Raw genomic sequence first — 27,398 nt, 5'->3', positions numbered from 1 at the left:
TTCTGAAGCCTGCAGCCTTTCAGGGGCCAGCACTGCGGCACAGTGGGTGAAACCGCTGCCTGTGACACGGCACCGGTTCCAGCTCTCTGCTTATGCTACAGCACAGGAGACGGTCTGCCATCCTCATGGGAGGTGGACAAAGCTCCTGGCTCCTGGCATCAGACTGACTCAGCTCCAGCCATTGCAGCCAATTGGGAATAAGCTAGCGGATGGAAGATCTTTCTGTATCTCCCTCATTTGTAATTTACCAGATACAAATAAATGAGTATCTAAAAAGAGAAACGTGGTTTTGTGGCAAAGCGGGTTTATCTACCACCTGCAGCACTAATATCCCATACGAGAGCCAGTTCAGGTCTTAACTGCTCCTCTTGCAACGCAGCCCCTCCCAACGTACCCGAGGGCTGGGATTCTTGCCCCAGCACCCTCGGGAGACAGGGAGGAAGCTCCTGCTCCAGACGCACGAGCCCTAGTCTTGCGGGGGCTGGAGGAACATCTCTCCGCATCTTCGGTTCTAACTCTGCCTTTCCAACAGATCCAGGCTTCAATCAGCACAGAGCACACACACATCAATGTCTCCAGTGGACTGTCCACAGCCAGGGTGCAGGGCTCTGGGGGGGGGAGGGTAACAGGCGACACCCCAAGCCGGGACCGTACCACAAGCACGCGCCCCATCACCAAGGCTTGCTCTGGACACCAGACATCAACGGCAGGGCGACCATCAGCTTCCCCTCCGCCCTGCTGGGGTCATCTCCGAGGACCAGGCCAGAGCGCCGGGAGCTGCCCTCAGCCTTTCCTGCTCACTCACGGTCAAGGGCCCCCAGCTGCAGCCCGGCCCGACTGCCTCCCCACACACCTGCGGCCCACTTGGGCCTCGCCCTGCGGCCCCCAGCCCAGCCTCCCTCTGGGAGGTCCCCGAGTTCATCCTCAGCCCGACTCCCCAGCTGGACGGCAGCAGCCCCCCAGGCCCCGCCCGGCCTCCCAGAGCTGCAGACCCGTCCCCGGGGCCGCCCAGGTGTCCCCTCCCTGGCTTCCTTCTCTGACCAAAACCTGGAAGGGCCTCGGGGGTCTCCCGCCAGCCACCGGCCGCTTCCTCCAGCCCAGCCACGGTGGGCAGTGCCCAGGGGGTGCACCTCCCCTCCCCGCTCTCAGACCCAGGGCCGGGCCAGTGTCCGTCAGAGCCGCCTGCTCGGGGACGGAGGCCCTCCGTGCCGCGCGGGCCAGGGCTCTCCTCCCGCGGCGGCCACACAACCAGCCAGGGCACCCACCTCAGCCTGACGATGAGCCAGGCCCGCGGCACCGCCGAGCTGGGCGCTCCGTCGAGGGGGGCCCCGGGCCAGCCTGCCCCGAGGGCCAGGGACGAGCTCCCCTCACGCCGCGGGCCTGCGGCGACGCGAGGCGCCCACGGGCTCCGGGCTCCACGCGCGGCCTCCTCGCGCCCCCAGCCGGCTCCTTCCGGTTCCCGGTCTCACCTGCGGGCGCTCTCAGCGCGCTGTGGTTCCCGACGCGACCACAGGAGGGCGCGCTGGAGGCCGCGCCGGGGCGAGGGGCCGGGGGCCGGGGGTCGGGGCGAGGGGCGAGGGGCCGGGGGTCGGGGCGAGGGGCCGGGGGCCGGGGGTCGGGGCGAGGGGCCGGGGGCGAGGGGCCGGGGGCCGGGGCGAGGGGCCGGGGGCGAGGGGCCGGGGGCGAGGGGCCGGGGGCCGGGGGTCGGGGGTCGGGGGCCGGGGGCGAGGGGCCGGGGGCGAGGGGCCGGGGGCCGGGGCGAGGGGCCGGGGGCCGGGGCGAGGGGCCGGGGGCGAGGGGCCGGGGGCGAGGGGCCGGGGGTCGGGGCGAGGGGGTCGGGGCGAGGGGCCGGGGGTCGGGGCGAGGGGCCGGGGGCCGGGGGCGAGGGGCCGGGGGCCGGGGCGAGGGGCCGGGGGTCGGGGCGAGGAGCCGGGGCGAGGGGCCGGGGGTCGGCGTGAGGACCCCGCCGGCCGCCCCACCCGGTCCCGGCCGCTTCCCCCGGGCACCTGGCTGCGCCCGGGGCCGGAGCCTGGGCAGTGGGACCCGCGCCCACCAGCCCCTGGCGCCAGCAGTCCTCGCGGGCAGACGACGGGTGCTGCCAGCCTTTGCCCACCAGTCCCTCGCTAGCCGTTGGGCCACCCAGCCCCCTGAAGGGGTGGGCTAAGGGCCGGGAGTGACCGAGTCTCTGGGACCTGGGGGTTTTCCAGGGAAGAGTTCAAGGACAGGCCAGGGTCATTGTTTGGTGGGTAAAGCCGCTGCCCACATGGATCTGCTCCACTTCCCACCCAGCTCCCTGCTAACACACCTGGGAAAGAGCAGAGGACGGCCCAAGTGCTCGGACGCCGGGATCCACGTGGAAGACCTGGAGGAAGCTCCTGGCTTCGGACTGGCCATTTGGGTAGTGACCAGCCATGGAAGATCTCTCTCCCTCCTTCTAATACCCTGCGTTTCAAATAAAAATAAGATATTTTAAAACAATTTTATCTTGGGTCCGGGGCCGTGGCCTAGCAGCTAAAGTCCTCACCTTGGACGTGCCAGGATCCCATCTGGTCACCGGTTCTAATCCCGGCAGCTCCACTTCCCATCCAGCTCCCTGCCTGTGACCTGGGAAAGCAGTCGAGGACGGCCCAAAGCCTTGGGACCTGCACCCTGTGGGAGACCCGGAAGAGGCTCCTGGCTTCGGATTGGCGCAGCACCGGCTGTTGCACTCACTTGGGGAGTAAGTCGTGAGACGAAAGATCTTCCTCTCTGTTTCTCCTCCTCTCCGTATATCTGACTTTGTGATAGAAACAAATCTATCTTTAAAAATTTTATCTTGTATAATGGTTACATCGTTTTAAAATTTTTTAAGAGCTCTCTCTCGCTGTAGCGCCGCCCTCCAAACAGCTAGCTACTCTGGGACTTGTGCCCCCAGGGCTTGGGGTCTTCCTGACCCACCCACTAGACCCCCCCCAGACAGGGAGCTGGCACAGCCTCACCCTGTTCCGGCCCTGGGCAGCCTCTCTGCTCAGCCAGGGCACGGAGTACACATAACAGACCACTCTAGGCGCAGCTGACACCCAGGAGGTGCGCAGCTCCCTGAGGGTCATGCTGGTTGCAGACCTGACACCGGGCATGGAGCTGCCATGCCTGCATAGGCACCCCTCTCCCAGCTGGAAGTGGGGCCTAGCAATGAGCAGAGGTGGGGCCCTGGGAGGTGGGCGAGGGGCACAGGGGTCACGGTGGGGACTTCGGGGTCCTTCTCTGAACTCCCAGGAAATGCCCCCTCAGCTCCACCCCGCATCCATCTGGGAGAAGGCTGAAGGGGGCCTGGCCAGAGGGACGCCGGGGACTTGGGGGGCAGGCCAGAGAGCTGAGGGAGACCCCCTTCCAGCAGGGCCCCAGGAGGGCAGGCAGGCAGCTGCTTGCAGAGCCTGAGTGTAAACTCCGCAAACGGGCAGGCAGGGCCTGTCTGTTCTGGAAGGTTCCGTGGGCACCTGGGACTGGCCTTGACACCACGCGCCCCCTGCCGGCCGTGGTGGGTGGGTGTCAGTGCTTTGACGCCACACTTCTGCTGGGTCCACGAACCACCCTGATTCTTGGGGTCCTGCGCGCCCCCGCCTCGCCCCTCTGTCAGCTGTGACTTCGTCACCTGCCCCTTAGGACCAAGCCGGTGGCTCCAACGTCGGCGGGCGACAGAGGGGAGACCCGGGAGCAGCCCGGGGAGGAGCAGGCCCCAAGCGCCGGGCATGGCGAGCTGGTGGCCCGGGCCGCGCCATCCACCTCATTCCCCATCAGCTCCCGGCCACGGCCCCAGCTCAGCAGCCGGGCAGGCGGCCTGAGCAAGGGTGTGCGGCGTGCGCTGCATGGGGCGGGGGTCGAGGGCTCTGGGCGGGGCCCCCACCGCCTCCCCAGGCCCCCGCACCGCCTCCCCAGGCCCCCCCACGCCTCCCCAGGCCCCCGCCTCCGCCCCCCACGCACCTGCGCTGGCCTCCCCCCAAGCCCCGCGGGCGGCGGGCGGCGCGGGGAGATCAGAGGACCCGGAGGAGTCGGGCCGGGGGAGGGGGCGGGGAATTTCCCCCCACGCCTGCCGGGGCCTGCCCCTGTCCCCCTCCCCCGCCAGATGGGGGGCACCGCCGGGGAAATTCCACCGCCCAGCGGCGAGGGCTCGGGAGAGCCGGGGCTGGGGGTCCCGGAGTGAGGGCGCAGCTGCCTTCCTCCGCAGACGCCAGCTGCCCCTGCCTGTCCGGGCCCAGCGCCCCCGACTCCCGCCTGTCTCGCGGGGGCCGCGGCGGGGAGCGGCGCTTTCTTCTTCCGCCCGTTGGCGTCGGGAGCTGGGCAGGGGCCGTGGACAGGGGCCGTGGACAGGGGACGTGGGCAGGGGCCGTGGGCAGGGGCCGTGGACAGGGGACGTGGGCAGGCACTGCGCGAGCACCTGACGCGCGTGCTTGGGCGTCCCGGGGGCGAGCAGCCCGGGAGGGGGTCGCGCTGCCCGTCAGCCCGTCTCGTCCCCGTCCACACCCCTCAGCCTGGAACCCTCACCGACCCCCGGCTCTAGAGAGCGTGGGTGGGGCAGGGGCAGGGGCGGGGGTCCTGGGGGGCAGGCGTGGGAGGCGTCTGGACCTGCCGCCTGCCCAGGTCCCAGGCGGGGCTTCCCGTCCCCCGGGGGTGGGGAGGGACCCAGCAGGGAGGGACGCGAGGGGGCAGGAGCCAGTGCGATAGAGACCCGGGCCAGGACGCAGACAGCGGGCGCGGCGGGAGGCCAGAGCGCCGCAGCCGACACCCTCGGAAGAGACCCCCATAACCCCCAGGTAGGAACCGGCACAGGGAGACTCCAGAGCGGGGTGAGGACCCCGCAGAGGACAGCGACCTCCCAGGGGCTGGTGCCTGGGACAGGACAACCTCCACTTGACTAAGGGCGATGGGGACTCAGCCCCTACCGGGCCTCTTCGTCCTGCTCATCCTGTCTCCGCTGCTGCGCCGGGCCTCGGCGGGGAGCCTGCACAGCCCAGGTGAGTTCAGGCCTCGCCCCCAGGGCTGGGGCTCGGGCGGGCAGAGGGCAGGGGCCGAGCAGGTGGCTGGAGCTGAGCTGCCCGAGGGCCCCTGGTGGAGACAGGCGTCGGGGGACCGGGCCAGGGGTGACGGGAGGTCGCGCAGGCCGGGGACCCTGGCGAGCCGGCATTGGGCTCCGAGGATGCCCGGCCGGAGTCCGGACCTCCGCAGGTCCTGCCCTTGCCGTGCAGGCCTGTCCGAGTGCTTCCAGGTGAACGGCGCGGACTACCGCGGCCGCCAGAACCGCACCGGCCCGCGCGGGGCCGGCCGCCCGTGCCTCTTCTGGGACCAGACGCAGCAGCACAGCTACAGCAGCGCCAGGGACCCCCAGGGCCGCTGGGGGCTGGGCGCGCACAACTTCTGCAGGTGAGGGCGGGGCAAGCCACGCCCAGGAGGAGGGGACGGGGCGGGATTGGCTGCAGAGCCACGCCCAGGAGGAGGAGCGGAGCGACGGGTGGGGTGGGGTCTGCGTGCAGAGCCACGCCCAGGAGGAGGAGCAGGGCGGAGCGATGGATGGGGAGGGACTGGCGTGCAGAGCCACGCCCAGGAGGAGGTGCTGAGGTGGGGCCAATGTACAGAGCCACACCCAGGAGGAGGAGCTGGGCTCCGGGTGGGGCGGGTCCACGTCCAGAGCCACGCCCTGTGGGAGGAGCTAGGGCGGGGCCACTGCACAGAGCCTTGTCCCTCAAGGGTCCCTGGGCCCGCACGGAAAGGGTGGGCTGCGTCTCAGGGTTGCAGCGGGACCGGGGGTCTAGGCCCGCGGCTGCCATCCTGCAGAGCCACAGACTCAGGTCCTGAGAACTGCTGAGGATCCCCACAAGCCCTGGGGCCCTCTGAATGACGGCCAGAAGCTCCCACAGAAACCCAGACTCCTGAGGCCTGCACGGCCACGCTGCGCCTACTTGGGGGGCAGGCCTGACCCCACCCGGGCCTGACCACCTGTGCCCCTCGCCCCGCGGGCAGGAACCCCGACGGGGACGTGCAGCCCTGGTGTTACGTGGCCGAGACCGAGGAGGGCATTTACTGGCGCTACTGCGACATCCCCACGTGTCACAGTGAGTGGGGTGCGGGCAGCGGGCGGCGGGGCGCCCTCCCGCGCAGGAGCCTCACTCTGCCGCCCCCCCCAGTGCCCGGGTACCTGGGGTGCTTCGTGGACTCGGGGGCGCCGCCGGCTCTGAGTGGCCCCAGCGGCACCTCCACGAAGCTCACGGTGCAGGTGTGCCTCCGCTTCTGCCGCATGAAGGGCTACCAGGTAGGGTACCCTGGCCGCCCGCCCGCCTGCCCAGCCCTCGCCCCTGCCCCCACCCAGCCCTGGCCCCTGCCCAGCCCTCGCCCCTCTGCCCAGCCCTCGCCCCTGTCCAGCCCTCGCCCCTGCCCAGGCCTAGCCCCTCTGCTCAGCCCTAGACCCTCTGCCCAGCCCTCGCCCCTGCCCAGCACTCGCCCCTGCCCAGCCATCGCCCCTACCCAGCCCTCGCCCCTGCCCAGCCCTCGCCCCTGCCCTGTCCAGGCCTAGCCCCTCTGCCCAGCCCTAGCCCCTGCCCAGCCCTAGCCCCTGCCCAGCCCTCGCCCCTGTCCAGCCCTCGCCCCCTCCCAGCCCTGGCCTCTGCCCAGCTCTCGCCCCTGCCCAGCCATTGCCCCTCTGCCCAGCCCTCACCTGCTCTGTACTCGCAGCTGGCGGGCGTCGAGGCCGGCTACGCCTGCTTCTGCGGCTCTGAAGGTGACTTGGCCCGGGGACGGCCGGCGCCCGCTACTGACTGTGACCAGATCTGCTTCGGCCACCCGGGCCAGCTGTGCGGTGGCGACGGCCGTCTGGGCATCTACGAAGGTGAGGAGTGGGCTTGGAGTGGCGGTCGCGGTGCGGACGCAGGTGCCGAGCCGAGGCCTCCGGGTGAGGGGCACAAGGGTTGAATTCCGAGGTGGTGACGGGGCCGCAGGAAGGGGACCCACTGGCCCGGGGGCGGAGCCAGAGCAGAGATGGGGCGGGGCCTGGGCGGAGGTGGGCGGGGCCTTCGGGCACTGGGGCGGGGCCTGGGCGGAGGTGGGCGGGGCCTGGCTGTGGACAGGCGAGCGCGGAGCCCGAGCTGCCCCAGGTCCTGACGGTCCGGCCCGCCCGCAGTGTCGGTGGGCTCCTGCCAGGGGAACTGGACGGCGCCGCAGGGGGTCCTCTACTCCCCGGACTTCCCGGACGAGTACGGGCCGGACCGGAACTGCAGCTGGCTGCTGGGCCCCGCGGGCTCCGCGCTGGAGCTCACCTTCCGTCTCTTCGAGCTGGCCGACCCGCGCGACCGGCTGGAGCTGCGCGACGCCGCCTCGGGCCGCCTGCTCCGCGCCTTCGACGGCGCCCGCCCGCCGCCGCCCGGGCCGCTGCGCCTGCGTCCCGCTGCGCTGCTGCTGACTTTCCGCAGCGACGCGCGCGGCCACGCGCAGGGCTTCGCGCTCACCTACCGCGGTGAGCTGCGTCCCCGCCCCGCCCCCGCCGCCCCCGCCGCCCCGGCCCTCACACCCCTCTCCGCAGGGCTGCGGGACGCCGAGGACGGGGAGCGGCCCCGAGGCTCCGCCCAGACCCCCGCGGGGTCCCCCACCAACGCGAGCTGCAGCCCCAGGCCTGGCGCTCCGCAGGCCCGGCCAGGCGGTGAGGGGGCGCGCCGGGCGGGAGGCCGTCGGGGAGTGGCCCCGGGGCTCCGCCCTCACCGCGCCCGCGTGCCCGCCCGCAGCCCGAGTCCTGTCCACGGTGACCGCCGCGTCCATGCTGCTGCTGCTGCTCCTGTCGCTGCTGCGGCTGCTGTGCCGACGGTGCGGGCATGGGGGGCTGGTGGGGCGCTGGTGCCCAAGAGGGGGCCGAGGAGGGAGCGGGGCTGGGATCCTGCTCATGTCTGCTCCCTCTCTAGGAGCTGCCTGCTGGCTGCGGGGAAACGGCCGTTGGCGTTGGGGCCTTCCCAGGGCGCCAGGAGAAGCTGGGCTGTGTGGTACCGCCGGCCCCGAGGGGTGGCCCTGCCCTGCCCCTCAGTGGATGCCCAGACAGAGGGCCCTGCCGCGGGCTACCATTCCCTGAGCGCCTCCAGCCAGAGCTCTCTGCGCTCGCTCATCTCCGCCCTCTGACCCGGACTCCCAGGGTCCACTGGACCCTCTACTCGTGCTTGAGATGGACACTAGGGACGCTGCCCTACCCTACCTCTGCCCTCTGCCCCTTTAAGGGCAGCTGGGCTCAGCTCATCTGGAGAAGACCCGACCTCGGATAGGAGACTTGCTCTGGCCCTTGCAGCGCAGCAGGTGGAGGCCAAGAGGAACCCAGCCCTCCTGTGGGCCTTGCTTGCTGCCCCAATGAGGGACCAGAAACCACCCTGGCACCTCACGTGGGAGGGCTTGGGGGCAGCAGAGGATGGCCCATCTGCGTATCTGACTGCCACCCGCCTGGGAGATCCCCCGCGGAGCTCCTGGCCGGCGGCTCCCAGGCCCAGCGTCCACTTTCACAGGCTTCTCGGGGGTAAACCGGAAAGTGGAAGATCTCTCTCCCAGGTCACTCTGCTTTTAAACAAGTAAATAAAGCCCCCCCCCTTTTTTTTAAAGAAAAAGATCTGCCTAACTTTAAAGGACCTCTTGGTACAGGTCTTGGCAAGTGCCCGCGTGTCGCGCGGAGCCACACTAATCAGCCGCCGGGAATGCGGGTGGCGGGCCAGAGCGCAGAGAACGCGGAAGAGCGAGTGGGCGGGCCGGGGTCGGTCTTTCCCTCCTGTCTCCAGCTCTCCGCCTCTATTTACCGTCCCGGGCGGGGCACAGGCAGCGGATCAGGACAGGTCCAACCCCGACAGCAGAGCCTCGCCCGACGGCTCCAGGTGCCTCGGCGGCGCCCTTAGCTTGGGCGTCCACGCGCCTCGGCAGCGCTCCGCCTTTTGCAAGGCGGGATGGGCCGGCTAGAGCCTCGGCCCTTGCGAACGGGTCAGAGCCAGCAGCACCTTGGACAGAGGTCGGGCTGCGGGTGGGGCTGGGTGACGCGCTGTGCCCTCCAGGGTGGGCACCCGGAGGTGTGGCCACCGAAGGAGGCCCGGGCGCGCAACGCTCGGCGGACCCAGGGGCCAGGGTCACCGAGGCGGGTCCGTGGTACCCAGAACGTGGGGTCCCGAACTAGCAGTCGCCTCGGGCCAACCGGATTGTCAGGACCGGGACTGTCTGCGGCCTCGAGGCGGGGCCTCCCCGCCGGCCGCGCGCATTGGCCCTCGCAGCGCCTGCGTCAGGAGCCAGCGCGCGAAACCCGGCGGGATGGCGGGGGCGAGCGGCCGGGGCGGAGCCTGGCGTCCCCTCCAGCGTCCGGCCGCGCCCGTCCTCCCAGCTGCCGCAGGACGACCAGCCGTCTCCGCGGTGCCCGCTGCCGCGCTCCAGCCCCGGTGGAGCCCGCTGCACTGCGCCCGGCAAGCCCGCGCGTCCCCTGCTCCCTCCCCGGCGTGGGGGCGTCAGGCTCGCGCCTGCGCGCGGAAGGAGGGGCGCGGCCCAGGACCCCCGACCACGGCGCGCAGCTGTCCTGTGCGGGGCGGCGGGCCGTCATGCTGCCCTAGGCCCTAGGCCCCCACGGAAGCCGCGGCTGTGGGTAGCAGGAGTGCGGGCCACCCGCGCTGCGCTGGGCCATGGCGTTCCTGACTGGGCCTCGCCTGCTGGACTGGGCCAGCTCGCCGCCCCACCTGCAGTTCAATAAGTTCGTGCTGACCGGGTATCGGCCGGCCAGCAGCGGCTCCGACTGCCTGCGCAGCCTCTTCTATCTGCACAACGAGCTGGGCAACATCTACACGCACGGTGAGCCGCAGCCCCACCACGCATCCCGCACCGAGCTTTCCTTGGCGGTGTCATGCCGGGCCTAAAGGCTGGGAGCGCCCGACGCTGGGTCCCGGGACCGGCCCGCTGCGGCCCGAAGCCGCGGTGACAAAGCTGCCATTGTCCCAGACCGCCCCGCAGCTTCCGCCTTCCCAGCGGGGCGCCCGGGCAGGAGGGAGGCAGAGAAGGGGCTGAGCCCTCGTAATCCCTTCTCACCCCCGGGAGGGGCGAGAAGCCTGATCTCCCGCCCCCTCATGGCACCAGCGTCCTGGGCACCCTTCCTTGCCAGCAACCGTCCCGGAGATGGGTGGTGGCTGCGAGGAGGAAGGGTCCGTGGGCAGCCGTCTCCCACTGCCCAGTTCCTGGCAGTTCTGCCCTGGGGCTCCGCCCTGGCAGCTCCTTCCTCCCCGCCAGGGCGCCCGGCCCCTCCTCTGCGGCTGAGCTCCGCTGACAGAGCCCTGCCTGCCCTTGAGCTGCCCCGGCCAGAGGGGCCCTGAGCCAGGTGGGGCTGACGTTAGTGTGAGCTGGTGGCCTCGCCAGGATAGGCAGCGGGACCCCCTTTCACTCTTGTCCGTGCTGGGGCAGGTGCCTGGTCCATTCAACTCCTTCGTGAGTGCCACCTCACCCCTTTCTGAAGATCAGGCCAGGCCTCCCTTTGTCTGGGCTGAGGGGCAAGCTCAGTAACTGGGGCTGCTCATCACCGCTGTGTCCTCGTTCTTAGTTTTGTGTGGCCAGACGTGGGCCTGGCAGGCCAGATGGGGACCCCCTGCCTGCAGCTTGAGAGGTCAGGCTGTGGACTGTCCTCCGCTGGCTCACAGGGTTCACCCAGGCAGTCACATGGCCTCTCCCAGCCCATGTGCTCACCAGTAGTGACAGTGGTTGCCCTGATGAGGTGACCAGTGACACTGGCAGGACAGCCTTGTGTTGTGCCCTCCACGCTGACACTCATGGACACCTGTCTCCTTCCCCCAGGGCTGGCCCTGCTGGGCTTCCTGGTGCTGGTGCCGATGACCATGCCCTGGGGACAGCTGGGCAAGGATGGCTGGCTGGGGGGCACACACTGCGTGGCCTGCCTGGCACCCCCTGCGGGCTCTGTGCTCTATCACCTCTTCATGTGCCACCAAGGGGGCAGCTCTGTGTATGCCCGACTCCTCGCCCTGGACATGTGTGGGGTCTGCCTTGTCAACACCCTCGGTGAGTCAGGGTCCTGGTGGGTGGGAGCTGAGGAGGGCGAGCCGGGGTGAACTCTGGGAGGGAGGATGGGCAGACCCCCAGACTAACACGCTCTGTCTCCCCATGCAGGGGCCCTGCCCATCATCCACTGTACCCTGGCCTGCAGGCCCTGGCTGCGCCCAGCTGCCCTGGTGGGCTACACTGTGCTTTCAGGAGTGGCTGGCTGGAGGGCTCTCACCGCCCCCTCCACCACTGCCAGGCTCCGGGCCTTTGGTTGGCAAGCAGGTGCACGCCTGCTGGTGTTTGGGGCCCGCGGACTGGGGCTGGGCTCAGGGGCTCCAGGCTCCTTGCCCTGCTACCTGCGCATGGACGCACTGGCACTGCTCGGCGGGCTGGTGAACGTCGCCCGTCTGCCAGAGCGCTGGGGACCTGGGCGTTTCGACTACTGGGGCAACTCGCACCAGATCATGCATCTGCTCAGCGTGGGATCCATCCTGCAGCTGCACGCCGGGGTGGTGCCCGACCTGCTCTGGGCCGCCCACCACGCCTGCCCACCAGACTGAGCTGCCTGCCCCTAGGAGCCAATGCCGTGCTTCCTCCTGCTGACGTCAAGGGGCTGGCTCCTTGGTACAGACTTCCTCCTCGGAGTAGCTGCCCCTCCATCCATCTCTGTGGACTGACCATGCCCCCCACCCTTGTCTTGGAGCTCTGGCTTCTGCTCCCTGTCTGGGTCCTGTGAGGACTCAACCAGACCAACTGGGGCACTTCTTGCTGTGTCTGTTGGGAGTCCTGCCAGCCTGGAGCCATCACCTGTCCTGACCCTCCCACAAGGCCTCTCTCGGTGCTTGGGCCAGCCCCCAGGCCACGCTTCCTGACTCACACATTTCTGCCCCCACATGTCCGCCCTCTCAGCAGCTGGCTCGCTCCACCTCCCTCCTGTCCAGGATAGTGAGGGTTTTGGGTAGCAGGACCAGCCCCCTCATCCAGCAGCAAGTGGGTGTTGGCATTTCTGTCCAGTGGACAAAGTGGCTCAAGGGTGGCTGCTTCTGCCAGGCAGCTGCCGCAGATGCACAGGGAGTAGCCAGGGAGGCCCATCTAGACGAAGAGTCTGCCCTGTGTCTTGAATGCCATGTGGACAGCACAAGCTGCCCACTGCATCTGCTCCACAAGCGGGAAGGCTCCAGGCTGAGGCCCTGGCTTCTGCAGCAGGAGCAGCCTCAGACCTGAGACCCAGGCAGCAGTGCCATGTGGCATACCCACAAGCACTCCCAAGGTTCAGATACCTTTTATTACACACGGCCAGGCAGAGGGCACCCATGGGAGTCCCCAGAGGGGCCCCACTTTCTAGGGAATGAGAAGAAAAGGGGACAAAATATTAAAAGCAGCTAGGCTGGGCCCGAGGTCCAGGTGGGGTCTAGTGAGTCCTCAAACAGGCTGAGGAGATTTCGAGGCTCAAAGGAAGGGAAAGAACCCCGAGGTGGCTCTGAGTCGATGTCACTTAGGTCCAGGGCGTCCCTGAGGGGGAAGAAAGCTGACACTCAGGACCCCAAGCCAGCCACACCCCTACCCCTGCCCCTGGGTCTGCTCACCTGGGTGGGTACCTGCTGCGGGGAGTGGAAGTACTCCCCACAGCCCGAGCCAGGGTGGCCTCTGGGGAGCGTGCCAGCCTGTAGAAGGGGCAAGAAAAGCTGAGGGCTGAGGAGTGCAGGGCAGGGGCAGCTCTGCCCCAGGGATGGTCCAGGCTCCCACCTCGCGGGGCGAAATAAAACATGGTGCACTCCAACAGCTTACAAGTCTTTCTACCCAACCACACTCAGAGGCCACCTCAGCCCCGGCACTGGGTGGGCACTGGGCAGGCACAAGCAAACGCAATAAATGAAGCTTTCCTGGTGCTTCCCATTTGTTCCCCAAAGCTGGGGAGTACAGATTACCATCTCCCACTGGCTCCCAGGAAGACTTAGGGAGGGGACTCCAGGGCTCCGTGGGGAGCCTCTCCCACCTATGGAAGGGATAAAACCTTGTGTCCCTGGACCTTGGCAGATGCTGCCAAGGTGGGAGCAGAGGGACAGTGCCCCAAGTGCCAGTCTGTGCTATGTACAGCCACTGGTCCACTCCCCGACCTGTGTTCCCTCCTGCCTCAGCTGTCTCCCAGGCTGTGAGAAGGGGCTGGGCTTGGTGGGAGAGCCTCTTTCACCACTCATCCCTGGGGCGTGACAAACAGTGGAGCTGTCACTGCACCCTGCCACCCTCCTCTCTCACCGTAGACTGTCCTCATCCCAGTTGCTGGAGAGACTGCCGTCCAGGAGCAGGCTGCAGGGCGGTGAGCCAGGAGGGGTGGCTGGTGGGCCTGGGGGCTGCAGCCAGCTGGCAGGGTGAGCCAACCCATGCCAGAGCCAACACAGCAGGGCAAGCAGAGCCTGTGGGGAGAGGAATCTCAGGGGTTGGTGGTCCCGGTCGGGAGTGGGTGCAGCCACCAGACTCTAGAGGGGGCTTACCTGCCACAGGGCCCATCCATGACTCAGGGCTTCTGCAGCCATGAACCACAGGATACTCCAGGGACGTGGCGGTCTCAGCATGGGCAGGGCCAGCAGGGCCTCAGCTGTGGCACGCAACTGGGGGTCAGGTTCCAGCATCATGATGAGGACAGAACGGAGCTCGGGGGACAGACCTGCCAATGAGGTGGGGCGATGTCAGCACCCCAGACATTGATGGCTCTGAGCCCACAATACCTCCACTGTAGCGGCCCACCCCCACTCACCGGCAGTGAACTCAGGTGGCAGGTAGCCCTGGCGCAGCTGCTGCCAGCCCTCTCCACCATGGGGCAGTTCCATGTTGCATGCCACTTCCAAGACGGTAAGACCCAGACTAGGAGAGGGCAAAGTAGGGATGGAAATGAGTAGGGTTGGTCCTGGGACACAGACCCAATCTCAGACTGCCCCGGTGGGTGGCAGGGGACTGCTATGTTCCACTGCAAGCAAGGGGGTGTAGGAGATGGACTGGGCCCCATCAGGCCTGGAACCCCATTATGGAGTATAGATCCCACAGAGAATAGCATGCAGACTGCTGAGGCGAGTTCTCCCTGTGCCTCACTCACCCTGTACAGAGGTGGCCAGATGGGAGTGTGAGAGGCAGGATAGTGGTGGTTTAGCTATACGGCCAGTGGGACCTGCCAACTTCTAACCTGGGGCAACTCCCTCCTGCAATGGCAATGGTCCCTTTATGCTGCCAGAAGCTGCTCTGTGTGCAGTCACCAGGGTTCACTCTCACGGGCAGCACGGCCTGGGAAGTCCCCCGACTGGGGTCGGGGCAGGCAACCCTTAGACCTGAGGGCATCCTCTTGGCCTTGTCCAGAACGGGGCTTCCCTCCCAGGGAGCGTTCTCTTTCGATCACCTCCAGAAGGCACCTCCAAGCCTGCCACACCCCTGCCTGCCCCTCACCTGAAGATGTCGGCTGCTGTTCCACAGGAGCCCTGCAGCAGCTCGGGGGCCATGTAGCGAGGGTCTCCCTCTTGGGCCTCACCAGCCCCGATGGCACCCAGCTCCACCAGCAGCCCAAAGTCACCCAGCTTGCATCGGCCCCGAGGCCCCAGGAAGATGTTGGCAGGCTTGACATCAAGGTGGACCAGGCCTTGGCTGTGCAGGTGGGCCAGGGCAAGCAGGGTATCCCGCAAGTAGCCCCAGACCTGGGCCTCGGGCAGGCTGGTGCCCCAGGCTTCACAGTGCTGCTGCAGGCTGGGCCCACACAGCTCTGTCTGTAGGTACAAGATGCCAGCTTCCTCCCAGGCCTGCTCCAGCCGCACGCAGCGTGGGTGCCGCCCCACCTTCTCGTGGCCGCCCACCTCAGCCAGCTTGCGGGCCCGGTCCTTGGGGCCCCTAAACGGCGACATGGAACGCTTGACTGCATAGAGCCGGCCATCCTCCTTGGAGCGCACCTGGAAGGAAGGTGGTGGCACAGGTGAGGGAGGGGCTGGGACACGGGAGTGACCATGTTGGGGGGACAATGGGCAGTCTACTGAGATGTCACTCAAGTGCAGGAGCGCACAGCGGGCATCCATACTAGAAACCCCTGAGCACTGTAACAGCAGAAGTGGACACAACTCTGTCCACAGGCGCTGAGACCCAGCAGCGGAGGAGCAGGCTGGCCCTAGGGTGTACTGTCCATGAGAAAAGCTGGCCATGGGACAGCGAGCAGCACACTCAGGAGGTAAAAGCTGCTACGTCTAAAGCAGACCGATCCAGGCAACTGTGCTGTTTGTACTTCTAACAAAAGGGTCTCCATGTGGTACTTGTGCAAAAGAAAGAAAATATGAAGGACTGAAACATATTGAGAAAAAAAATATGTATTTTCTGAGAAAAAAAATATGGAAGCCAGAAGATACCTTGGAGCCTGCCAGGCTGAGTGGAGTGTACACTGCACTCAGGGCCAGCTCCAGGCCAGGCAGACTTACCAAGAACCACAGCACACTGGCTCCAGGGGAGAGGAGATGGCAGCTGCCACAGCGCACGCCAGACCCTGGACAAGGGGCCAGTGTGCGTGAGGCAGCGCTTGGAGGGACCTGCCCAGGAGGGGCAGGTGCGGGAGGGGAGGAGGGCATGCTGCCTAGGACACTGTTAGTTTGTGGAGGGGAGATAGGCAAAGGGTCCTTTAGGTGTAGGCCCCACACTCACCTTGAAGACCTCCCCATAGGAGCCGTGGCCCAGGCGGCTGAGCCTCTGGAAGCTCTGCTGGAAGAAGGACTCTGGCCGGCTTGGGTCGTATCCAGGGCTCTGAAGGGTCTCTGAGGCGTCATTCCGAAACGACACCCGCCGGGGATGGGGCTGGTGCCAGCCCGGGGTCCGAAGAGGGAAGATGCGACTGACGGGGATGCTGCCCTTGGCGGGGGGTCGGGGTGGGAGGCTCCGGCTGAGCCCCCCGGGCCTCTTGAGGGAGAAGCCAGGTTCAGCATGGCGGAAGTAGGCCGGGACCGGGACAGGGGTGCCGCTGAGGGGCGGTGGGGTGCCTTCTGTGGGCACAGGCATGGCCAGCGCAGGAAGCCTGGGGAGCAGAGAAGAGGCTGAGTGCGGAGCAGTGTGTCCACTCCAGCTGCACCAGGTGCTAATTCTGCACTTTACCCCCGCTTGCTCTGCCTTCAACAGAGGCTGGGGGCACTGCACGACGCCAGCCAAGGCAGGGCCAGCTACCCGTCATCTCCACCTGGGAGATGACAATGAAGCTCAGAATCAAGTCTCTGGACATGGCACAGAGGACACACAGCAGGTAAAGCCACATTTACACAGAAAAACAGGGTACAAAGAGTTAAACCACAGCCTGTGGTGCCAACATCCATATGAGCCCTGGTTCAAGCCCTCACTGCTCCATTCCTAATCCAGCTCTGTGCTAATGCAACTGGGAAGGAGCAGAGGCCGGCTCAAGTGCTTGGGTCCCTGCATCCACGAGGGAGAGCCCGAAGAGGTTCCTGGCTCCTGGCTGCAGCCTGGCCCAGCCCTAGAGGTGAGCATCTGGGCAGAGAACTATTCGGTGGAATATCTCTCTGTGTCTCCCTTTTTATAACTCTGCCTTTTAAATAAATAAATAGGGCCTGGCTGCATGGCCTAGTGGCTAAAGTCCTCCTTGAATGCACTGGGATCCCATATGGATGCCGGTTCTAATCCCAGCAGCTTGGGACCCTGCACCCGCGTGGGAGACCCAGAGGAGGCTCCTGGCTGCTGGCTTCAGATTGGCTCAACACTAGCCGTTGTGGCTGCTTGGGGAGTGAACCAGCAAATGCAAGATCTTTCTCTTATCTCCTCTCTGCAAATCTACCTTCCCAATAAAAATAAACCAATCTTGAAAATAATAAAATTTAAAAAATAATGAAACAGAAAAATCAACCAAGCCCTGGTAAGAACATGGAAACAGTGTGTCACCTGCTCCATGCCACCTGCCACCTTCCTCCCAGGATCCTAGCATGGGCCCTGTTGACAGGTGTGGCCAGTTGCGGCTCCGCCTGGCTCCCAGTTAGAGTGTCTACCTCAGAGAGCTCTAGCCATTTCTCAGCACTCTACCTCTACATGGCAGCTGGGACGGGTGCCGCTTCCACACCCCTCACTCACAAAGCTTTACCTGTGGGGCTCATCCATAGCAGGGAGGTTTCACAAAGGCAGAGGCCATCAGAGAGGGTCACAGGCCACTAGCACACGGAGCACTCTACCCGAGGGGGCAGAGCTCTTCCCAGACAAGGACACCATGGCCTTGCTCCCAGGTCCACAGCACAGCTTGAGACGTGGACCTCACGCAGAGGACTCTGAAATGTTCCCCAACCCCCAAGTGACTTTATTTTAAACCTCATGTAGGAAACTTTAAGCTCAAAGGTGCTGTCAAAACCAATGGAAGTTTGGGCCCAGCGCGGTGGCGCAAGTGGTTAATGGTCCTCGCCTTGCACGCCCGGGATCCCATATGGGCGCCGGTTCCCTTCCAGCTCCCTGCCTGTGGCCTGGGAAAGCAGTCGAGGACAGCCCAAGGCTTTGGGACCCTGCACCCGCGTGGGAGACCCAGAAGAGGCTCCTGGCTTCGGATTGGCATAGTATCGGCCCGTTGCGCTCACTTGGGGAGTGAATCATCGGACGGAAGATCTTCCTCTCTGTCTCTCCTCTCTGTATATCCGCCTTTCCAATAAAAAATAATAAAAATAAATCTTTAAAACTGTCTGATCCCGGCAGCTCCCTGCTTGTGGCCTGGGAAAGCAGTTGAGGATGACCCAAAGCCTTGGGACCCTGCTCCCGCGTGGGAGACCAGGAAGAGCTCCTGGCTTCAGATTGTCTGAGCTCTGGCCATTGTGCCCACTTGGGGAGTGAACCATCAGATGGAAGATCTTCCTCTCTCTCTTCTTCTCTCTGTATATCCACCTTTCCAATAAAAATAAATAAATCTTAAAAAAAAAAAAAAGCAGGGTTGGCACTGCTGTGCAGATTAAGCTGCCCACTGAGACACTGGCATACCATATGGGCCCCAATTTGTTATTCCATTTCTGAACCAGCTCCCTGCTATTACACCTGGGCAAACAGCAAAAGATGAGCCGGGTGGTCAGGGCCCTGCACCCTGGTGGGAAGCCTGGATGAGTTCCGGGCTCCTGCCTTTGGCCTGGCACTACCCTGGCTGTTCTGGTAACTTGAGGACTAAAGCCGCAGACAGATTTCTCTCTCTTGAACTCTGTCTTTCAACCAAAAATGAGGAAGTGGAGGTGAGAGGAAGGAAGAAGAGGATGATGATGACGACAGAACAGAGAACCAGCAATGGCAGAGCTTTCAGAGCTGGGCGAGATCAGGGAATAGCATCACAAAGAGGCCTCCTGAAACCACTGTCAGGCTGACAGAGCACATGCCAGGGATGCACCGCAGCCTGATGGCGCAGCGGGCATGACTGTGGGGGAACAAACTTCACTACAGCAATCCCACCAGCAACGAACCAAGCAAACACAAAGCACAAGCTCCAGGGGAAGGAAGGGACCCACTGCCAAGTCACTGCGATCCACCTAACCTGTCACTAGGGACTGCACCGCTCCTCTGCATCAGCTTCTGGAGCTGGAACTGCAGTGTAGTGGGTAAAGCCGCTGCCTGCACTGGCATCCCACATGGGCACCATGGAAGTCAAGTCCCAGAGCTCCACTTCAATCATAGTCCTAGTGCCTGGGCCTCTGCACCCACGTGTGAGACCTAGAGGAAGCTGCTGGTTCCTGGCTTCAGTCGGGCCTAATCCTAGCCTTCGCAACCATTTGGTGAGTTAAACAAAAGATGGAAGATATCTCTCTGTCTCTCCCACTCTGTTGGGCATTGCAGCATAACAGGTTAAGCTGCTGCCTGTGGTGTAATCATCCATCATGGGCAACTGAGTCCCAGCTGCTCCAGTTCTGATCTAGTTCCCTGATAACGGCCTGGGACAGAAGTAGAGGACAGCCAAAGTCTCTGGGACCCATCACCACATGGGAGAAGCAGCTCCTGGCCCCGGAATTGATCTGCTCCTGCCGCAAGAGGAAGCTTATTCTACTGTACCACGGTGTCAGCCTCCAAAGAAACTGTTCTAAGTTAAAAGAACCAATATAATCAGAGGAAGACACAATGACAGAGAGTATCAAGGCTGGCGCCATGGTGTACTCAGCTAAGCCTTGCATGGCCCGCATCCCATATGAACAGTGGTTCATTTCCTCACTGCCTCACTTGGATCCAGCTCCCTGATTGTGGCCTGGAAAAGCAACAGAGGATAGCTCAAGTCTGTGGGTGCCTGCACCCACATGGGAGACCCAGAAGAAGTTCCAACCACTGTAGTCATTGGGAAGTGAATCGACAGATGGAAGATCTCTCTCTCTCTAACTCTACCTATCAAATGTAAGTAAAATAAATCTTTTAAAAAAGAGAGAGAGAATATCAAGAAATAATAATAAAAAAAAAAGCCAGGTCTGGCACGGTGGCCCAGCGGCTAAATTCCTTGCCGTGAACACACCGGGATCCCATATGGGCGCCAGTTCTAATCCCGGCAGCTCCACTTCCCATCCAGCTCCCTGCTTGTGGCCTGGGAAAGCAGTAGAGGACGGCCCAAATCCTCGGGACCCTGCACCCATGTGGGAGACCTGGAGGAAGCTCCTGGCTCCTGGCTTTTGGATCTGTGCAGCACCAGCAGTTGCGGTCACTTGGGGAGTGAATCATTGGACAGAAGATCTTCCTGCACTCCCATGGGAAAACCAGAAGTTCCTGGCTCCTGATTAGCTCAGCTCTGGCCACTGTGGCCATCTGGGGAGTGAACCTGTGGATAGAAGATCTTTCTGTCTCTCCTCTCTGTAAATCAGCCTTTCCAATGAAATTAATTCATTAATTAAAAAAAAAGGTGAAGATGATCATGATAAAAACAAAACTGATGCATATTTCTTTTTTTAAAAAAGATTTATTTTATTTTTAATTGGAACGGTAGATATACAGAGAGGAAGACCTTCTGTCTGATGGCTCACTACCCAAGCGGCCGCAGCTCAAACCGGCACCCAAATGGGATCCAGGCAGGTTCAAGGTGAGGACCTTAACCGCTACACTATTGTGCCGGGCCCGATGCATTTTTCTTCAAGTCATTTTAAAAGTAGTTAGAGGTCAGTGCTGCAGTACAACAAGCTGAGCTGCAGCCTGACACCTGCATCCCATTGCAGTGTTGATCAAGTCCTGGCTGCTCGGCTTCTGATCCAGCCCCCTGGTAAAGTGGCTGAGGGATCAGTAGCAGGCGGCCCAGACCCAGCTGCTGTGGCCAGTTGGGAAGTGGACCAACAGATGAAGATCTGTTCCTTCCTTTCTTTCTTTTTAAGGGATTTATTTGTTTGTTTGGAAGACAGTGTCACAGAGGAGGAGGGAGAGCGAGACCTACCATCTGGTGGCTCACCTTCCAAATGGCCACAAAAGCCACATCTGGGCTGGGCCGGAGCCAGGCGCTTCACTGAAGCCCCCCACTTGGACAATGGGGCCCAAGTAACTGGACCATCTTCTGCTGCTTTAGCAGGTACATCAGCAGGGAGCTGGATGGGAAGCAGAGCAGTCGGAATACAAACTGATGCCTATATGGGATGCCAGTGTTGCAGGCAATAGCTTAACCCACTATGCCAAGTGCCAGACCCTTTTTTCTGTCTCCTTGTCACTCAACTTTCAAATAAATAAATAAATGTTTTATTGAAGAAGCTATTAAATAAAACTATTAGGTAACTGATGTTGAGCATAAAGTATACAGAAACGTATTTGCAAATAACAGTGCAAAGGAACAGAGTGGGAGCAAAAACAAAAATAAACCTAGGTCAGTAGTACAGCAAATGCAGCACACGGGCAGACGGGCCCTGGCATACAAACAAACAACAACAAAAACCATGAAAACTAAAGACTGGAGTGGGGCTGGCACTGTTATTGGCCAAAACCTTCACCTGTGGCTCCAGCATTCCATATGAGCACTGGTTCAAACCCCGTTACTCTAATTCGGATCCAGATCACTGGGACAGCATAAGTGACCCATATCCTTCGTCCACTGCACCCATGTGGAAGATCCAGAGGAAACTCGTGGCTCCTGGCTCCTGGTTTTGGACTGGTCCACCTCTGTTTTGTGGCCATTTGGAGAGAGAATCAACAGATCAAAGGTCTTTCCCTGTCTCTTTGTAACTTTCAAAACCTTAAAAAAATGAGAAAAGACTGGGTCTGGTGCTGCTGTGTAGCAGGTAAAGCCACCATCCTGCCCCATGTGGTGCCTGTTTATGTCCTGGCTGCTACGCTTTCAATCCAGCTTCCTGATAAAGCCCAGGAAAAGCAGTCGAAGATGGCCCCCCGCCATATGACGTGAGGGACCAGACTGAGGTCCTGGCTTCTCCTGGCCTGGCCCTTGGCCTCTGTGGCCATTACAGCTATCTGAGGAGTGAACCAGCAATGGTGGAGCACTCCCTGTCTGTCTTGCTCTCTTTCAAATAAATGAATGAATCTTCAAAAAGAGAGGGAAAAGAAAAAAGAAAAACAAAACACTAAAGACATAACTACAGAGAAAGCCGCTCCACAATTGTCCATCTAAAGACTTGCTGGGGACAGCATGACAATGCTCTCCAGCAACAGCAGAGCCTGACAAGCTGACCCTAAAATTTACTTGGGAATTCAAAGGATTCAGAATTGTCAAAATAATTCCCAAAAGAATGGAGGTGGAGGATTCCTACCTCTTGGTTCCGAATCTGCTATATGCTCTTCTAATCAAAAGTGAGTGATGCTCACACAAGGGCAGAAGTAGTGTGGGTCAAGGGAGCAGGTTCAGAATAAACCCACACTGTCAACAAGGGTGCCAAAATAACTCACTAGCAAGGAGCACTTTCTTCAACAAATGGTGCCAGGATAAGTAGATATTCCAATGCAAATCTAATTTGGCAGAATCAGACTCATTTTCTCTTGATTAGCGCAAATATTCCTATGTTTCTTTTTTCTTAAGTCTAATCGTTTAAAATGAACTTGTTTATTTGAAAGGCAGAGTGACAGAAATAGGAGAGATAAACACATCTTCCAGGCTGAAGCCAGGACAGGCACTCCATTCTGGCCGCCTGCTCGGGCAGGGGCTGCAGGCACTTGGCCATCGTGCGCGGCTTCCCCAGGTGCGTCGACAAAGAAGCTGGGACCCACCCGAGCAGCCAAGGCTCCAACAGGAAACGGGAAATGGGATGCTGAGGAGTGGCGGCGTCTCCTGATACAGACGTCACTGGATTTGATAGCGGTGTTGCCTATGTTCCTTGTGCCCTGCTGGCTTTCCCCCAGAAGCTCGCAGCTGCTACAGGCCCGTGGCTCTAGGGGCCCCCAGCCCAGAGGACCCCGGCACAGGCGCCCCGGGGGCGGGGGCCGCAGGCTGCTGCCTGGTTAGAATGTTATCACCGAGACCCCAACAAGCGAGCAGGAGAGCGGAGGCAGTTAGCGGGCGGCCACAATGTAGCGGAAGATACGATCACCCGAAGAGAACTGCAGGTGAGGGAGTGACCCTGCTCCTCCCAGCCGCCCGCGGGACCCCTCCTCAGCACCGCGTCCACTGCCAGGCCGGCTCGGTCAGCACACCGGGCTGTCACCGGGAAAGGGGTTCCCGCCAGAGGCGCTCGGGGAGGCTGAGCCGGCCCGGGAGCGGTCACGAGAGAGAGGCCGGGCCGGCCGGGGCTCGCGGACGGGGAGGGGCCGGCCCTGAGGAGAGGGCGTGAGGCGAGTGGGTGAGGCTGACGGGGGAGGGGCTGTCAGGGGCCGGAACCGCCAGCAGCCGGAACCGCGGGGCCTGCGCGGGGCTCACCTGGGCTCACCTGGCTTCAGCGAGGTCCCAGATTCCGGGTCGGCGGAGGCCGCGGGGCAGTCCGGGGCCCAGGCGTCCGCGTCGACGGCTCCGGACGCCCGAGCGGAGGACTCTCGGGACGGGGAACGGCCCGTGAGCGCGCGCGGAGCCGGCTCGCGCCAAAAATTCCAAACCGGCCTCGAGGCCCCGCCCACACATGCCTCTCGTCCCGCCCCCCGCCCAGCTCAGCCCATCAGAGGCGCCCCGTCCGCTGAGCCCCGCCCCTCACGTCCTGTGCGCGCGCGCGCCCGCCCCACTCCCTCCGCCCGGCGCTCCCACTGCGCAGGCGCCCCGCGCCCCGCCGCGGCCCGGTGGGCGTCGGCTCCGTGGCGCGAGCGCGAGACGGAGGCGTGGCGGCCGGTGCGGTGCGGGCGGGCCTGGGGCCGCGGTGCGGGCACCCGCAGCTCCGACCGGGCTGGCTGAGTCCGGCTGTCCGTAAGCGCGGCGCAGCACTTGGGGGAAGCAGGAAGGCGCTGTGGCCCTGGGGACCCCGGCGAGGCCGCGCCGGTGGGCTGCCCGCGGGACTCGCGGCCCACTTCCCCAGGGTGTCCCCGGGTGCGGCCTGGCCCGCCCGCCGCTGAGGTGGCCCTTCTCGTTCTCCGAGATTTTTGAGATTTACGCTTGGCTGGATTCCACCTCGCGTCCGGACTTGACGACCTTGGAATGCGCTGGGCTTCCCTGAGCTCTGGATTAGTTTGCTGTATAAATGGGGCTGGTGACCCTAGGATGATCTCCTTAAAGCACTAAGCAGGGCACCCCGGGCTGGGGATTGCGCCTTCCTTTTATCCAGTTAACCGGGAGGCAGGGGTCCCTGCCACGTGGGTCATCTCACCTGTTCCCTTGCCACCTGATTACAGTCGGCCTCCTGTTCCTTAAGTCACCTGTTGACCATGTGCTTCCTCTTGACCCTCAGTGGACCCCAGCGCCTCCCCGGGGCACCACCACGTCTCTAGAAGGTCCGTGTCCATCAGTGGACATTGTAGAGGCAGGCCCCGGGCCCACATCCTGCAGGCTGCATTCCTCCTCAGACACAGCAGCCCCGGGGGTGAGAAGGGGAGGGAGGGGGCTCACAGTAGGGGTCTGCACCTTTCACAGCCGCTGTCTGGGTGAGAAATAAGACCCCCTCCCGTCGTCCTCAGGGCCCACAGACGTGTCCACCGGGAAGCGTGGCCGGGCGCTGCGGGACGCTCACCCCAAACCCGGCTGCCCGACGCCCACCCCCTCGTCCCGGCGAGGCCCGCGCGCGCCCCCGCGTGTCCTGTGGCCGCAAAAGCACCTGCTGGGGCTCCTGCCCCGGAATGAGAATAAGAAAGGCCAGGACCTGACGCCCCCGAGTGGAAGAGTGTGGGATGTGTGGGAGTGTGAAGGATGTTTGTGGGGAATCGTATATTTGACAGGCGTTTATTCCACTGCCACCTACTTCCTGTGTGTGCCTCTGTGGAGCTCTGTTCACACTGTCAGTGGGTTCAATAGACTGCGGGTGGAGGGGGAGGAGGAGCTAGCAGAGGTCGGAAGGCAGCCTGCACACCGTGAAACATGTCTGGGATCTGGGGGGCTGGGAGCCAGCCTTGGATCCAGTTGCCAGAGAGGCGCCTGATGAGCCGTGCTGCTCCTCCAGCTGTCCCCAGCCCTGAATTCCTGCCCTTGCAGCTCCTAGCAATTCCTGTGCTCTAGCAGCTGGGAGGCTGTGAACCCTGGCTGTGCCATTTTAGGCAACATTTCCTGGGCCTAGGGACCACACTTCCAACACCTCAGCTGTCACCCTGCCCCCGACCCCCAGCCCGGCTTCCTCCCAAGCCACCCCTTGTTCAGAGATAGTGTCTGGGAGCAAAGGGCAGCCCAAGTCATGGTTCTTCCTGACTTCCAGGGAGCTGAGTCAAAAGGGCCCTGCCTGGGTGGGGCTGGAATGAACTGAGGGGACAGTATTTTGGGGGGTGGGAAGTGCCATTGTGGAGCTGAGCCAAAACTGCAGTTTGAGCAGCCGTCCAGCTGGCTGTGATGCCAGACGGGCTGGCATTTTCCACAGACTCCTGCCAGTGCCTAGGAGCCTGGCAATGGCTATGCCTGTGCCTCCTGCAGAGCTCAGGGTCCCCCTGCCTGTTCCCCACCGAAGTCAGGCTCCCCCAGTGCCCCACAAGGGCGTGCTTCTGTGTTTGGCTGGCCCCAGTCTATGGCAGACATTTGGAGACCCAGGCTTGGCAGAGCTGGGCCCGCAGCACCACCCTGCAGCGTGCAGACAGCAGAAGAATGGACTGGGGGACCCTCAGATCCAAGCCCCATTTCGCTGGAGTTGTACAGCCGGGCTAAGCCACTTTCCTTTTTGCTTCCATGTCCCCATCTCAAAAAGGGGACAGGACACACATGCCTTGGGTACCTGAGCCCAGCCTCAACCCAGCATCCTTCCTGCTTACCTGTGCTCTGCTCTGTCAGCAACCTGGGGTGGTTTGGGAGGCCTGGCAGGAGAGACCTCCCCAGGGAGCTGGAAGGGGCTGTGCAGCTGCCCTGGGCCGTCATGGGATGGCCAGGCCGAGGGAAGGTCCTGGCTTCAGGACTCAGAACAGGGAAGTGCCAAGCTAAAGGGGCTGCTGTGATCATGGGGCTGTCATATAAAGGCATGTTGGGAGTCCAAGGGCAAGGCTATGAGGGAGAGCCATGGGCAGGGGCTCAGGCAGAGCAGGAAGGACGTACAGGGTTGGCCCGGTGAGCCAGGAGCCCCAGCACAGCTTGTAGGGGGCTGGCAGCTGGCCCTGGCCCCCTGAGTGAGGTAGACTCATCAAGCCATAATCCCCCCTGCTCAGCTAGGCACGCAGCAAGCCAGCAGACAGAAGAGGCATGGGGCCTTCTGGGCTCCACTTAGGGTTGGGGGCTGAGTCATAGTTGTTCCTAGCCAGCTCTGTGGGGTCCAGACCCTTCTTTCTGCCTCTCCTGCCCCCTGTGTGCCCACTCTGTGCCAAGTCCACCCCCTGGGGCTGAAGCCAGTCCCACCCATGGCACTGCAAGTGCTGGCACCCCAGGCTGCCCCCAGGTTGGAGTTGGGGCCACATGGGACAAAGGGCCACAGGAACAGTGACTGGAACTGAGACTTGAAGAAACAGGACTCGTGGTGGCCTGTCCCTGTGTGTCACCATCTCTATAGGAGAAGGCAGGCAGAGAGCAGCTGGGACCCATTTTGGCATCTCCTGCATGGCCTGCGGGCCGCAGCCCGGTAGCTGTAGCCTAGCTGTCACATGGGCTGCTGTGCTGTCCCAGCTCCTTTCTTGGCTCCCTGGCTCCCCACCTTCCCCCCAGTGGTGTTTGAGCCGTGGCTGGGGTTCCTGCTGCCCTTTCTGTCCCATGCTGGGGGACATCTGAGCCCTCCAGCACTGGCACCAGAGCCCAAGTGGAGGGCAGAGGTGTGGGATCCTGGGGGCCATGTGGGGGTCCTGTCTTGGCTGTCAGCACCTATGATGGATGAAGGGTAGGGCCTGGAGAGCTGGGGCTGAGCTCCCGCCTGATAGGGGACCAGCCCCCCAGGGTCTGCACTTCTGCCATCTCAGCTGGAGGCCTGGGTGGATCCCCACCCACCATGGGTGTTTAAAGGCTCAAGGGTGTAGAGGCCCTTACCCTGCCAGCACCATGGGCTCGTGGGTCTTCCCTGCAGCCCTCTTCCTTCTCTGCCTGGCCCCAGAGAGCAGCCTGCAAGGAGGTGAGGGTCTGTGCACGGCCCCTGGGGTGGGAGGTCTGCACAGGGCAGGGTCTGCCTAGGGTGGAGGTCTGGGAGGGCTGGGCTGCCCAGGAACCCAGTGGAGGGCAGTTAGGGGACTCTGAGGGAAAATTATTGGGTCCTGCCTCATCAGAGTCTACACCTGCTTGCTCCCCCAGGGCTGCCTGTGCTCCCTCCTGGCTTGGGGAAAGATAAGGGGTCCCCTGGAGTGCTGGGGTCAGGAGAGACGCTCTGGGAGCTCCCTGGGGACTGCACTTCCCCAGCAGGCAGCAGTGTTAGCACTGGTGGGGCACAGCCATGAGATAACCCCCACCTGTGGAAGAGTCAAGGGGTCTCAACCCTAGGGGCAGAGGCCTGGCGCTGAGTCCTGGGGAGTAGGCAGGGGGTGGCAGGTGAGGGAGGCCACCCCTGGCAATCAGCAGCAGCAGGGCCTGGACAAGGGGACAGGATGGGAAGGGGAACAAATGAGCAGAGGGTGAGGCCAAGTACCTCAAGAGGGTGGGAGTGGGAGGAGGGGTCCCCCTGAAACTGCCAGGGGTGAGGGAAGGACAGACAAGCCCACCAGAAGAGGAGACTCCGAAGAGTCTGAGAGTGGAATGGAGGAAGAGGGAGAAGTGGGCTCTGCGCCCAGCCATCAGGGGCATTGGCAGATGCCTTCCTCCATGCTAGGCCCCTCACCCCAGCTTCAGCTGCCCCGTGGCCTGTGGGGAAATTGAGGCCCAGAGAGGAAGGGGTTGCCTGCTCCTGAATCACTCCTTTCTCCCCAACTTCACAGGCTTTGGGAACCCCAATGGCTACAGATCAGGTAAAGCTGAGGGGCGGGTGCAGAGCCCCAGTTGCTGGTCCCTAGGTCAG

The 27,398-nt window shown here is 63.4% G+C and overlaps 3 protein-coding genes across 9 annotated transcripts; 2 read left to right on the top strand and 1 right to left on the bottom strand.

Moving 5' to 3' along the window:
* The first annotated feature begins 4,718 nt into the window (after positions 1-4,718).
* LOC121152057 (kremen protein 2-like) lies at positions 4,719-8,520 on the top strand. Of its 4 annotated transcripts, none has more exons than XM_040973979.1 (9): positions 4,719-4,991; positions 5,223-5,397; positions 5,995-6,086; positions 6,159-6,283; positions 6,820-6,856; positions 7,148-7,480; positions 7,547-7,663; positions 7,746-7,824; positions 7,920-8,520. In XM_040973979.1, the coding sequence occupies exons 1-9, from the start codon at positions 4,901-4,903 to the stop codon at positions 8,128-8,130; spliced, it is 1,260 nt and encodes a 419-aa protein (XP_040829913.1). In that variant the 5' UTR covers positions 4,719-4,900; the 3' UTR covers positions 8,131-8,520. The 4 variants fall into 4 exon arrangements, with proteins under 4 accessions (XP_040829913.1, XP_040829910.1, XP_040829914.1 ...); XM_040973976.1 differs by having other exon boundaries at positions 6,703-6,856; XM_040973980.1 differs by lacking the exon at positions 7,746-7,824.
* Positions 8,521-9,410: 890 nt separating this feature from the next.
* LOC121151737 (progestin and adipoQ receptor family member 4) lies at positions 9,411-12,217 on the top strand. 4 transcript variants are annotated; one of them, XM_040973491.1, is made up of 4 exons: positions 9,416-9,816; positions 10,807-11,028; positions 11,137-11,306; positions 11,508-12,217. In XM_040973491.1, exons 1-4 carry the CDS (start codon positions 9,651-9,653, stop codon positions 11,568-11,570), a joined length of 621 nt encoding a protein of 206 aa, XP_040829425.1. In that variant the 5' UTR covers positions 9,416-9,650; the 3' UTR covers positions 11,571-12,217. The 4 variants fall into 4 exon arrangements, with proteins under 4 accessions (XP_040829426.1, XP_040829424.1, XP_040829425.1 ...); XM_040973490.1 differs by having other exon boundaries at positions 9,413-9,815; positions 10,923-11,028; positions 11,137-12,217; XM_040973489.1 differs by having other exon boundaries at positions 9,417-9,816; positions 11,137-12,217.
* A 60-nt stretch (positions 12,218-12,277) lies between these two features.
* On the bottom strand, positions 12,278-22,872 carry LOC121151736 (membrane-associated tyrosine- and threonine-specific cdc2-inhibitory kinase). Its single transcript, XM_040973488.1, has 8 exons — positions 22,802-22,872; positions 15,676-16,042; positions 14,446-14,939; positions 13,766-13,872; positions 13,503-13,675; positions 13,267-13,424; positions 12,597-12,674; positions 12,278-12,522 (listed from the first exon to the last, which is right to left on the bottom strand). Exons 2-8 carry the CDS (start codon positions 16,024-16,026, stop codon positions 12,393-12,395), a joined length of 1,491 nt encoding a protein of 496 aa, XP_040829422.1. The 5' UTR covers positions 16,027-16,042; positions 22,802-22,872; the 3' UTR covers positions 12,278-12,392.
* Positions 22,873-27,398: the final 4,526 nt, after the last annotated feature.

Source organism: Ochotona curzoniae, unplaced genomic scaffold (assembly GCF_017591425.1).
Source record: "Ochotona curzoniae isolate NIBS_2020 unplaced genomic scaffold, NIBS_Ocur_1.0 contig_2321, whole genome shotgun sequence".
In the NCBI taxonomy this organism is placed as follows: domain Eukaryota; kingdom Metazoa; phylum Chordata; class Mammalia; order Lagomorpha; family Ochotonidae; genus Ochotona; species Ochotona curzoniae.
Note: the sequence above shows the minus strand (reverse complement) of the source record. Positions and strands in the feature narration are given on the sequence as shown.